General features: G+C 36.6%; 1 protein-coding gene across 2 annotated transcripts in view; it reads right to left on the bottom strand.

Annotated features, from left to right (window-relative positions):
• Window positions 1-12460, bottom strand: part of LOC100870015 (cysteine-rich venom protein pseudecin) — a 93923-nt gene that overhangs the window by 16901 nt on the left and 64562 nt on the right. For both annotated transcript variants that reach the window (XM_086909823.1, XM_086909824.1), the window contains exons 2-3: window positions 6137-6234; window positions 682-818 (exon numbers count right to left, since the gene is read on the bottom strand). In XM_086909823.1, coding sequence (XP_086765949.1) covers window positions 682-818; window positions 6137-6218 — 219 coding nt within the window. In that variant the 5' untranslated portion in view covers window positions 6219-6234. The remainder of the gene's footprint in view (window positions 1-681; window positions 819-6136; window positions 6235-12460) is intronic.

The raw sequence follows: 12460 nt of genomic DNA on the forward strand, positions 1-12460 counted from the left end.
CCCCACTCCCTCGAGATGTGTGCACGTCCACGCGTGGTGGAGGGGGAAAAAACGATGACTCAGCGTCTGTCGTTGACCAGCGCACAAGTGCTGCGCTTGGGACAGGTTCGATGTGTTGTGGAACACACGCGAGGATAAGGAACGGTCGGAAATGATGCTCGCGTTCGAGCGACGATATTTCGGGAACGGGATCAAACAAAAAGTAGATTAAAGGAGAGGGATTGCGAAGGGATTGTGAATTATGGGCGATTTGAAGTTGGGTAAAGGTTTTGTGGTTTTCTTTCAAGATGAATGAACGTATGTCTTGTATATTGTTCAATGGGATGAATCTTCGAGTAGAGATAAGGTTTTTGGAGCATCGTCTTGATCGATGAATTTATGGAAATTTAATCAATTGGTACAAACTGAACGCGGCCTTCCATCTTTCTCATGCTTATACAATCCTTATTCTTATCTAACAAATAACTAGTTTATATTCTGTATTAAAAGTGCAATAATCATCTTGGCAATTATTATACGTAACAACTTTTGGAAAACTTAATGACACTTTTCTTTTATGCTAATAATACACATTATATAGATTATTACAATTATTATGATTGGAGAAACGTTCATTGGAGAACGCAGATCGATTAGAGAGGATCGAAATTTCAAAGGAGTAAAAACTGATAGATCACTCACCATGGCCAGCATATTAGCAGCTGGGGGCTTGACCTGGGTGCGAAGATAGTTATGGGTGTCGACGATCTTCTGACGGACCTTGCTGTTGCTCGTTCTCAGCAACTTGACAGGCACCCTCTCCCCGTACAGCCTCGGCGCTGAAAGCAAACGTTTCCTCTCAACAACGTCTCGATAACCGATACTCCTTGTCAATAAAACTCTCTCCTTCTCTCTTCACCCTCTTCATCTCCCTTTCTCTTTGCACGCGTTGCTCCATTTCCTTCCCTTTCGACCATGGAACAAGTGTCCGCTTTAAAGGGTGAATATCGACAGCGCCAACTCGAAACGAGCAATAACGTTCTATTTTCATACCCTTTACCCTGTTTGCCGTCCATGTCGAAACGAGGGAAGGCAAGTTTCCCTGTTTCGAGTATGATGCGAATAGGCAGCGATTTAATGACGCACGAAAGGGAATATATTTCCTTTTTATAGGTTCTTTGTAGAAGGATTTCGATTTTTGTAAGGGAGGAAGAGAATTAAACGCGAAGTAAAGAAAAAAGGATATAATACTTTTCTTCTTCCTATTCATTTTATAAATATATTATACACGATGATGCCTGTATCGATACATATATCAGAGAAAAAAGTAAAAGTTTGAGCAATATCTGAATACTCTCCGCATCGTTTATAATCAGAAGCTTTCGAGCTTCCTTTCATCATCACAGGTGAACATAGACAATTGAAAGGTATACAATACCAATATAATTTTAAGAAATTTCTTAAACGATGTAACGATTAAAGTTATATAAAATATACATAAAGCATCCTGTATGTAAAATCAAAGAGAAACATTTGAAGAAAAAAGTACTGATAAAAGATTTGGCCGGGTTAAATGTTCCACGAAACACGGGACAAAAGAAATTCCAACAATGGCTTATTCCATGGTTGATGGAGCAAACGAAACGAACTCGGTTATTAAACCAAGTTACGCCCGAGAACAATGGGTCACACTTGTTTCAAGGTGGTGCGGCCATTTCTGCACCGCCACCGCGTCAAGTCGTGATACACCCTCCGTGTAATTCTTGACCAATTACCGTCCAACAATAGGAGAGCGTCCATTATAAAAACGTCGTATATCACCCGATCTCGGCACCCGTATTTCACTTCGCTCGCGTAACTGTCCGAGTGCTTGGTTCGTAAAGCCACGCAACGAGCGCACCGGCTAATAGCTGATATAAGGGAGTGCTCGTAAAAAAAAAAATCTTATTACCCGAGATCTTCCTTGCGAAACAATTAGTTAGCGGGCTTTATATCGGATTTTTAATTTAGTTGCGCGCTGTACGCCTTTATTTTTAAAAGGGGGTTAAAACCGTACGACTTTTCTTTCTTTTTTAATCATTAATACGAACGAAAGTTGAATTCTATTCGAGAACAGAGTAAGTAAGAATTCTTTTGGAAGGATTTGAAGATGGATGAATTTAGATGTTAGGTTTTCGAAGGTTTATCTTGTTTTTATAAATGAGATATCGAAAGTGTGGAAAGAGGAAGAAACGAGAAGGAAGGGTTATTTTTATTTGTTTTTAAAAATGAACTAAAAGCACACTTTTCTTTTTTTAATCATTAGTGAAAGTAATAATACTTCTTGAAGAATTTAAATATGAATTTGAATAAAATATCTTTTTTCATAAATCGAACGAAGTATGGATACATTGTGGAAGAAACGAGAAGAAAGGGATTAATAAATATTGGATCGTGGAGGCAATTCTAATTGCTGAAAGTGGCCTCGTATTTTGCATACCATTTCTTGACAACACCTTTCGCGATCTCCATTACAAAGTTCCAACCATTATCACCGGTATTCCCATCCTCCACAAATTTAACATCTAATTAAGAGTCCCTTTGAACGGAACATTTCCCTAACACCTACCCATCCTTTGTCTAAGAAACTTCTCGGGTTACTTTATCGACGAGTCCATTTACAGAGCAAACACGAGACCCATTTTTCGTAACCCCTACGTGTATCCTCAATTACAATTTTAATTAAAAAAATTTCTCACGCTCTTCGCGCTTCATTAAGAAGGAAGAGAAGGATGCATATATAAGGAGGAACTTGCTTTTACGAAAAAGATCCTGTTCCTTTCGAAATAGAAATTCATTAATAATTATCTACCCTTCAAAATATATTTCGATTCGAAAAAAAAAAAGTTTTATTCTTCAAATATTTCGAAACTCAAGCTCGACTCAATTTTCCACGAAAAAAAAAAAGGAAAAAAAGGATTCTATACCATTTTCTATTTTTATCGATTCCTTTAAATTACAAAAACCAACTTAATTTTTTTTAATTTTTTAATTTTCCATAAAAAAGGAAATCTCTTTATATTATTTAAAAATATTCCAAAACTTCGCCAAAAAGCACAATTTTTCACAGAGACATTCTCTATTCGCATTTTTTTTTTTTTTTTTCGAAATTGTCAAATATTCCAAACCACACCGATTCAATTTTTCACACAGGAAACAAAATCTCTACTCTCATCGATCATTTTTTTTCTCTTTTCTTTTCTTTTTTTCATTAATTCTTGGAAGCTCAAACTCGATTCCATTTTCCTCACCCGATTCACCAAGTCACCAAGTCCCGATCAATATGAATCCATACGTCTCGCGAAGAGTAAGAATTTTTCTCTGATTAATGGGGGGCTGCGAAAACTCTGGCCTCTGCCCTCGACAAGTGGCGGATATTACTCATAGTTGGGCAAACTTTGCCACCTATGTAAGGGGGTAAATACGGATCTTGCGGATTTCTTTCCGCCGTGGATCCCGCGACGACATCTGGCTCCACTGAATTTTGCTAAGAGATCGAAACCGAGCCGATTCCCCATCACCGGCCATTTTTCCCTTCGAATTCCCTCGTAAACGCGGGGCAAAAAATTATGAGACCGGTTTTCCATCGATTTTCCTTTTTATTAAACCATTCGCGAATAGATTTCTCCACGTCTCTCCTGTTCCTCGAACGAATTAATATTATTAAGTTAACAGGTTAATATAGATCAATAACAATAAATTTTGGTGTACGAAAGAGGTAGAAAGAAATTCAGCTGTAAGAGAAACGAAAGGTTGACTGTGGAAAATTCTAGGATCGATTGATAACAAGCTCTTATCATCGAACGTCCTCGAATAAATTTAACCAAATGTCTCGATACTTCTGTTCTCGAAAGAAAATTCTATGCAAAAATTTTCCATATTTCCAAAAACGAGCGATTAACCACGATATATCCCCTTAAACACGAGTTATCCCCTGTTCGAAATCTCATTACAGAGAGAGAATCCCGATCCTAGATAATCGTCGATCCCCGAATATCCCGCGAATGATCCCAAATTATAGACGAATGAAGCCGGAATCGGGCATTGTCCCATTGGCGCGTAATCAACGACAAGCTTGATCTCCTTGTAAATTACCTATCAGCATCCCTAATTTATCTCGTGGTCTCTCTCGACCTCGACCTCGGCCATCATCTCTCGACCGATCGGATCTTTATCCACTCGCGGTGTTTCGATAAAATTTACGGGGATGACCTCGACGACCACCCGGCCTTGATCCATAATTTAACGTTTCGGGACCAGGAGGTTAAACCTCTCACGAGAGAGAATGACGTGGTTTCCTTCTCCTCGAGGGAAGAAGAAAGAAGGAGAGTTGTGGAAGAGGAGGGATCCTGTTTTAGGGTTCGAAACAAACAAACTTTCGAAGAGGTTCGTAGGTGGAGGATGATCTCGGGACGATGTCTTGTTGTGGAGAGGAAGGGGGGTGAATATGGGGGAAGTACTTGAGGATATCGGGTCTGTATCGGGTGGTATTTCTGAAGAAGTGGAATTTGCTCGTTGGAAGATGAGGGTTTTTTTTTTTTTTTTTACCGATTTATTGGGAATCTTGATTGGGATTCAGGGTATCCTCTCCTCTTCTCTTTCCTTTTATCTGTCGATCGCGAATTTTTTGACAATTTATTTTATTTTGGGATCTCGCGCGATGAAATGGAATTTGAGTGATTGTATCATTGATTTTTTCTTTTTTTGTTTCTTTGCTTATATTGGTCTCTTGGGTGATACTTTATTGGAAGTCTTGGGATTTTTATTAATTTTTTTCATTTTCTTTATTTTATTTTTTTATTTCGACACGATGACTTCTCGTTGGTTATTTATTTCGAAAATTCATCTAAAATAATATTTTCGCTATCAATCCGTGGAATTTATGCGTGAAATTCTTTTTTAATTAAAAAAAATATGAACTCATATATATATGTATATGGAGTATGTACATGGAATTAATACATATATATATTCTTTATATATTTTTCTTCATCGTTTTTAATTCACGCTTGATGAAAAAAAGAAAAAAATGAACCGAAAATATTGGCAAAATATAAATTCCAATGAATGTACGGAATTTTCAATGTTTCGTACGAATTTTTTTTTTTCGTTTTTTTTTTTTTTCATTTAAAAAAAAAAAAGTGTTGATCGTAATTGCATTTCGTTTCATCATCCTCGTTACACGTTTTAACTTTCCCTTTGAGAAACACCAGGGAAGAGGAGAAATTTCAATCTCTAAATCCTCCTTTCAACTTTTTCCCCAAGAATTTCCATCTATTCGTATTTCAATTTTCAAATATGAAAAAATCAAGTGCTGAACTTTTCTCCGATGGTTCCTATTTTTATTCCCGAATATTTAAAAATCAATAATTCGATGATTCGATTCGACGAAAGAAATCTTTATAAAGAAGATGCAATCCTGTCAGAAAAATTAACTCTTTCTTCTTCTTCTTTCTTTCTCATCTTTTCTTCGATTTATTTTCCTCCTCCCGAATAAAAAATTTGACTCGCAAAAAATCACAAAATTCCTAAAGCAGTTTCGCACGGTTTCCTTTGTTTATACCAACTTTGTACCCTTCCCTCTCCTTGCCTCGAAATTAGAAACGACGAAGTTCAGAGTTTGGGGTAACAGGTGTGCATAATGAATCCGTGTGCAACCTTTTCTCCACTACTATCGTATACACACCAAATGAATATTATGAAAAAAAATTCGCAACGAACATTGTTTTTTTTCTTTTTTTCATTAAAGAGCAAGATTAAATAATACTCGTCCAAGATTCCACCAGATTATCGAAACTTTTCTGAATTTTCTCTAAAAAAAAAAAAAAAAAAAAAGAGAGAGAAAAAAACACATATTCAAAATATTAAAAAAAAGGAAAGGAAAGGAAAATATCCAAATGTTTCGTCGGCGTTCAAAGCTTGTCACAATTCACCATCCATTCGACGCATTCTCGAAACATTTCCCCTCGAAATATGGGAATATCTCTTCCCATATTTCGTTGTTTCAAAGATTCGATAAGAAATATCGCGAGAAATTCGCCGATAGGTGTTTACATTTCGTCGCCATTCTGAAGAAGGGTGAAGAAGAGAGGGCTCGATATAAATGTTGGCTACTTACTCGGTTTGCTGCGATGCGTCTTTCGTGGCACGGCTGCTGGCAGCGCCAGAGCTATTAGCACGATAATCCAGAACCACCTCATAATTTCCGATTACCACCTGGAACACACCGAGTAACTTGCGTTATTGAAGAAAAGACAGAGATCGCGAGCAGGATTGGAATTGAAAAAAAGTAAAAGGGAATATTTGACTCGTCATTTATTTTCAGTCTTTCTACTCGTCGTAACGCAACGTTCGTTAATTTTCATAAATAATTGTCAAACATGGACAACAGAATAACGTTTTTTATCTCTCTTGATCGAGTAGTGATCGTATTTTTCGTTTCTGTTTCGTGGGAAAAAACTTTGAAAAAAGTTAGTCGATTAAATTTTGATCTTGTCCTTGTTTCTAATTCGAATAACACTTTGCCCGTATATTATTTTGCACGGGTGCGGAAATACGAGATTTATTCGCATTCGAACGGAAGGCCGTGAATCTTGTTTGCACGTCGAGCTTTTAGCACGCTATCATTTTACAAAAATCTTTTATTCGGAGAAAACGTTTCGTACAAATCAACGTTTGTTATCAGTTAGCTCGAAATGCAAAAGCCAAAATGTGTATTCGCTTTCTCAAAGAGATGCGAAGGGATGTTTAAACGGCCATGTAAAAAAGAAGTTTTCCCATTAGAAAGTAGAGATCGTCGATGAGGGGAGCACAGAAAAGGAAGAATAATATTGGAGACTCGATTTAGAATCGTATTTATTTATATCCAAACAATAATCCCACCATCGAAAATCAATCGTGCTCCCTCCTTCTCTGCCCCTTTCCTCAAATTCTTAGATTCGATAAAGCGGTTCTAAAGCGAAACTAAAGCTGTTAAATAGCTCGCCATTTTCCCGAAGAATGTCGTCTTTGTATCGCAGAATCGTAACACGAATAACATTTATATTAACGCGATTCTCCCCTCTTTATTTCATGCACTATACTCTTTAACGCGATCAAAATCACTTTCAAAAATAATAATTTCTCGTACATTTCACGCTCGCTTGTCGACGCTGATCCGAAATATCTCAAATCTTACGCTTTCTTCAATCTTCCAAAGATGAGAGGAGCCACCACCACCGTGAAATTCACGCGAAACCATCCTCTCACCGATCTCTCTATCCCTCCAAACTGTTACATTAACTAAAATTAAATTCGAAATCGAGGGGAGAAAGAACCGCTCGCTCGCACCCAATTACGCGACTAATTATCCCCCCTCCCTCCCTCTCTCGATTTATCTTCTCTAAATGGCGCCGGCCCCTTTGGATTTTCAACCTCGCTTCGCCTTTGCCTCGTCTCGAGAGCTTATATTTTTTCGAGGTGTTCATTAAAGAAAGCCTCTTACCAACCCGGCCCTTCTTATCTCGGCCCTTTTTCCGCGACGAAACGACGGCCTCGACTCGTGCGCCCGCCAAATGAGGAGGCGGAAAAAGATCAAAAACAGAAAATAAGAAACGATGTCCAAAGACGACGTCGGGATAGAGATTTACGCGAGGGAGGATTCTCTCCCTCTTTTTTTTTTTTTTTTTTTCGTATCTTCCTTCGTCAAATCTCTCTATGATCGCGCGTATTTCACCCACGTGTGAAATCGTGAACGAGTTTGAACGAAGCGCGAGTCATTCAGGGGGAGGGCGAATATACGAGAGAAATACGAGGCATTTCATTTTTGAAATGTCCATCGAACGAATGGATTCGAGTTAGGTTTTGGCTTATTCTTCTAAGAATCGTCTTTATATTGTATATTTTATTCGGGTAAAAGGCTAACGTATTTTTGCCAAATAATGCACGAATAATCTCGAAGTCAGTTTGAATAACATATCGTTTCGTTTCATTCTTCTATTTTATAAGGACGTTGCTTGTTCTCCTCTTGATTAATAAATATACATATCTGTACATGCGTTCCTAATCATAGAAATGAAAAATAATCAAAGCATCGCGAGATAATTTGATTGAAAATGCCACAAAACCACAAAATTGTCTATTTCGAAATCACTTTATCACGTACTTTATCATATATTCGTGCGTGAAAACCGAGAAAAGATGGAAAAGTTGAAAGCGAAGGAAAGGAAGTTTTCGCTCACGCAAATTAGCCACTCGTAGAGCCGCGTTGAAATCAATTTCGATTCGCCGTGTACCCGAGCTTTTCACGCTCGAACGCGCCCCCTCATTAATCACGATTGCCCGCATCAGCGCGAAATTTCATTATTTCTCCGGAGGCGACGTGTCCGGGTGGTGTGTGTTGGGCGCAACGGTACACCAAACGAAGACAGATTGGCGTTCCGCCGCCCCGTGGAAATCGCCTACAGCGCGAAAACCGACCGAAATCCGACCGTGTTAAACGCTCGTCTTCGCCCGGCCACATCTCGCCCGGAAAATCAGCCGATTATGACCCCGGTCAATGAGGCCACGTGTTGTTAAATGGATTTGGCTTTGATGAGCCGCAAATTTGCGAGGTTTATTTTGCGTTCGGCCACCTTTGCGTCTGATTTATTCCGTTCCTTCGAATAGGGATGAATATTTCATCCGGAGGAAATTGTAAGAAAAGAAAAGTTAAAGGTAATTTTAATTTTTCTTTCTTTCTTTTTTCTATGTGGAATAATTATAATATAATTTGTAAATAATTTGTAAAATTGCGGCGTATACGACAGTGAATCGTTGGATGTGTTTGTGATTTTTAGAAGGAAAATCAAATTTTTAAAAGATTTCCGTTTTATTCCGAATTAAATATTAATGAATAAAATAGGAAATAAATTTATTTCATATAGATATATCATTTGAGAATTTTATTCGATCGAATAGAATTGTTCCCTCTAATATTCGAATAAAATTAAAAGTTTCGAATGTACAATTTTCCCCCGATATTATTATATTCTAAAAATTATTTCGTGAAATCTATCGAGAAATAATTTAAACGATTTTGTCTCGTTTTTTCTGAAGAAAGAAAATTTATTATCAAATAAACATAAATATAAACCAAAATTCTGAACCAACATCACCATCCTGTTATCATTCCAACATCTGTAAACTATAAAAAATTCATCCTTTCCCGATATCAACTTTATCAACTTTCCAAATCATTCTTCCCCAATATCTATATTTATCAACTTTCTACATTCAGCTCTATAGCATTAAAACTCATCCTTCCTCGATATCAACTTTCTATATTCCACTCTATAACATTAAAACTTATCCTTCCTCAATATCAACTTTATCAACTTTATCAACTTTCTATATTCCACTCTATAGCATTAAAACTCATTCTTCTCCAATATTTTATTCACTTTGTATATTCAATAGATATATAGATATATTAAAATATATATTTTGTATACATACATTAAAGCACATCTTTCCCCAATATCAACTTTATCAACTTTCTACATTCCACTCTATAGCATTAAAACTTATCCTTCCCCAATATCTACATTCATCACTTTCAACTCATTATACTACGTATCTACATTAAAATATATACTCTATATACATACATTAAAGCACATCTTTCCCCAATATCAACTTTATCAACTTTCTACATTCCACTCTATAGCATTAAAACTTATCCTTCCCAATATCTACATTCATCACTTTCAACTCATTATACTACATATCTACATTAAAATATATACTCTATATACATACATTAAAGCACATCTTTCCCCAATATCAACTTTATCAACTTTCTACATTCCACTCTGTAGCATTAAAACTTATCCTTCCCCAATATCTACATTCATCCACTTTCTACTTTCAACTCATTATACTACATATCTATATTAAAATATATACTCTATATACATACATTAAAGCACATCTTTCCCCAATATCAACTTTATCAACTTTCTACATTCCACTCTGTAGCATTAAAACTTATCCTTTCCCAATATCTACATTCATCACTTTCAACTCATTATACTATGTATCTACATTAAAATATATACTCTATATACATACATTAAAGCACATCTTTCCCCAATATCAACTTTATCAACTTTCTACATTCCACTCTATAGCATTAAAACTTATTCTTCCCCAATATCCACATTCCAAATTCTATAGCCATTATTCGCCCACTTATTTAGCTAAAACACTAGGCGAAAAAGCTCTCGCATCGAGGTAGAAGAAGAAGAAAAAAAGGGGGGTGTTTGAAATTTTGCCAAATACGTATCGTTCAAGGTATGTATCGCGAGTTGGTACGGGAATCGTCGATAGCCGAGGAGAGGAAATGGTTCGTGAGCCCGTATCGTGTCTCGATTTCAGGCCCGAGCGATCAGAGAAAGCCGATAGAAAAGGGAAGGAGGGTAAGAGCCCATCCTATATCTGCTCTATATATCTTAAACCATTTTGCATTCGCCTCTATACGCGTCTATCGTCTGCGCGGAAAAAGGCTGAAAAAAGGCGGCGGATTCCGGGGAAAAAAGAAAATGAAAACGGAAGCGTATAAAAGCGTCTGCGCACGTCTGTTCGAGGGGGGGAGAGGATGGAGGAGAGCGAAAAATATCTTTGACGTTCGATCTCGAGGACCTTTGCGTCTCGACTTTATTGCATATACCGATATGGCTGATCTTGCCACTGTGTGTCAGATATATATACATATATCGGTGATGTATCGGTGTTGAGAGCGATAGTGCGATGGTTTATGACGATGGTGAAGCGTGCCATGAAAATTTGTAGAGAAGGATTTTTTTTTTGCTTGGAATGTAATGGATGGTTTATGACACGGGGATGGTGTGTTGTAAGCAGGTAAAAGGCGATGTGAAAATTCGTGGAAAGGGTCATTTCGAAATGGAGATTTCTTGTTCGGAAATTTGTATATTTGGAAGATGTATGTCGTTCATGAAATCGTGCTGGTATAGTAAAATTTGTGGAAAGGGAATATTGTGCTTGGAATTTGAAAAAAAAAAAATAGGAATGCAATGGATGTAGTGTAAAAAGTGATATATAAAAACATTGTAAAAAGAATATTCGAAATGTGTTTGAAAGAATAGTGCAGTGGGGTATGAGAGAGTGTATAATAAAAAGTGCTGTAAAAAGAATATTTGGAAATATATGGAAGAGGGAAAGATATTTGGAAAAAATAATGATTTGGGACACGAAAGTGTATGATAAAATGTATGATTTAACGATTCGTGAAAAGATTTTTTTTTTTTATGCTTGGAATGTAATTTGGAAAGATAGCGACGCGATTGCAAAATTTTTAATCAAGCGCGTTATCGTATTTGAAAATTTGTATTCTGGTAATTCGATGATATTTTATCGACAATACCTCGGAGATGGAAATTTTCGAAATTAAATAATAAAATAAAAGATAAATTTAGAGAATCACTCATCAATCCGTGAAGAAATATTTATTTGCGCACAATTTATTTATTATCCGAATCATTTTTTCGTAAATCGAATAAATTAAAAAAACTATTATATAGCCTCTTTAAGTTTATTTCAAAATATTCAAAAGACGAAATTTAACAGTTGAAATTTCATTCGCAACAGCAGCAGCAGCAGTTGAAATTTTGGAGAACGGTTTGGAATATTTGGCGAGAATGAGAAATAGGTTTTGAGAAGTTGGAAACTGTGAAATTGGAAGATTAGAGAACTCGATGCTAGAGTTTAGAATTGAAGAGCACTGCGGAACTCAAGATTCCAAGATTCAGAATTTTAGAGCTTCGGTGTGTAAAGTTGTGCGAGCTCGAAAATTAGGGTAGAGGATAGAGCTGAAGACAAATTTTCGAAATTCCTCCCCCCGTTGCTCTCCGCGAAAAACTCCAGTAACGAAAAATTCCAACTTACGAAATTTAACACCGAAAGGAGATTCTAAAAAGTTTATAGCAATACTTTGATCTAAAAATATATCTCAAACGTATCTTTCGCGATATTTACAATTCTCCATTCAATGAGAATATAAGTATAATCAACAAATTCATCGATGGAACAATGACGAATTTTGGATTAAAACGATTATAATAATAATAATTCGCTCTTTGCGTTAAACTAATAAAATACAATATATATATAGACAGGAAATATTTGAACAAAGTGAACGAGGTTTATTATATGCTACGTAAACACTTGATACATTTACTTTGTTTTATCATTTGGAGAGCAAGCGTGGCCGAAAGCGTTACGTCATATCGGATTCCAGTGGTGAAAGCAGAGGATGCGCTCAGCCAGGTCTGCCTATAACCGATTTCGACTACTGGAACTGCCATCGATGCGGTATCGAGTTTCGACAAAACACGAATTTTCTATCCGAAAGTATGAATGTAGAACAAGTCTATGAATACGTGAAACATCATATCTAAAGATTTCT

This window comes from Apis florea, unplaced genomic scaffold (genome assembly GCF_048593485.1).
Source record: "Apis florea isolate Af1SG1 unplaced genomic scaffold, ASM4859348v1 contig_3158_pilon, whole genome shotgun sequence".
NCBI classification, from domain to species: domain Eukaryota; kingdom Metazoa; phylum Arthropoda; class Insecta; order Hymenoptera; family Apidae; genus Apis; species Apis florea.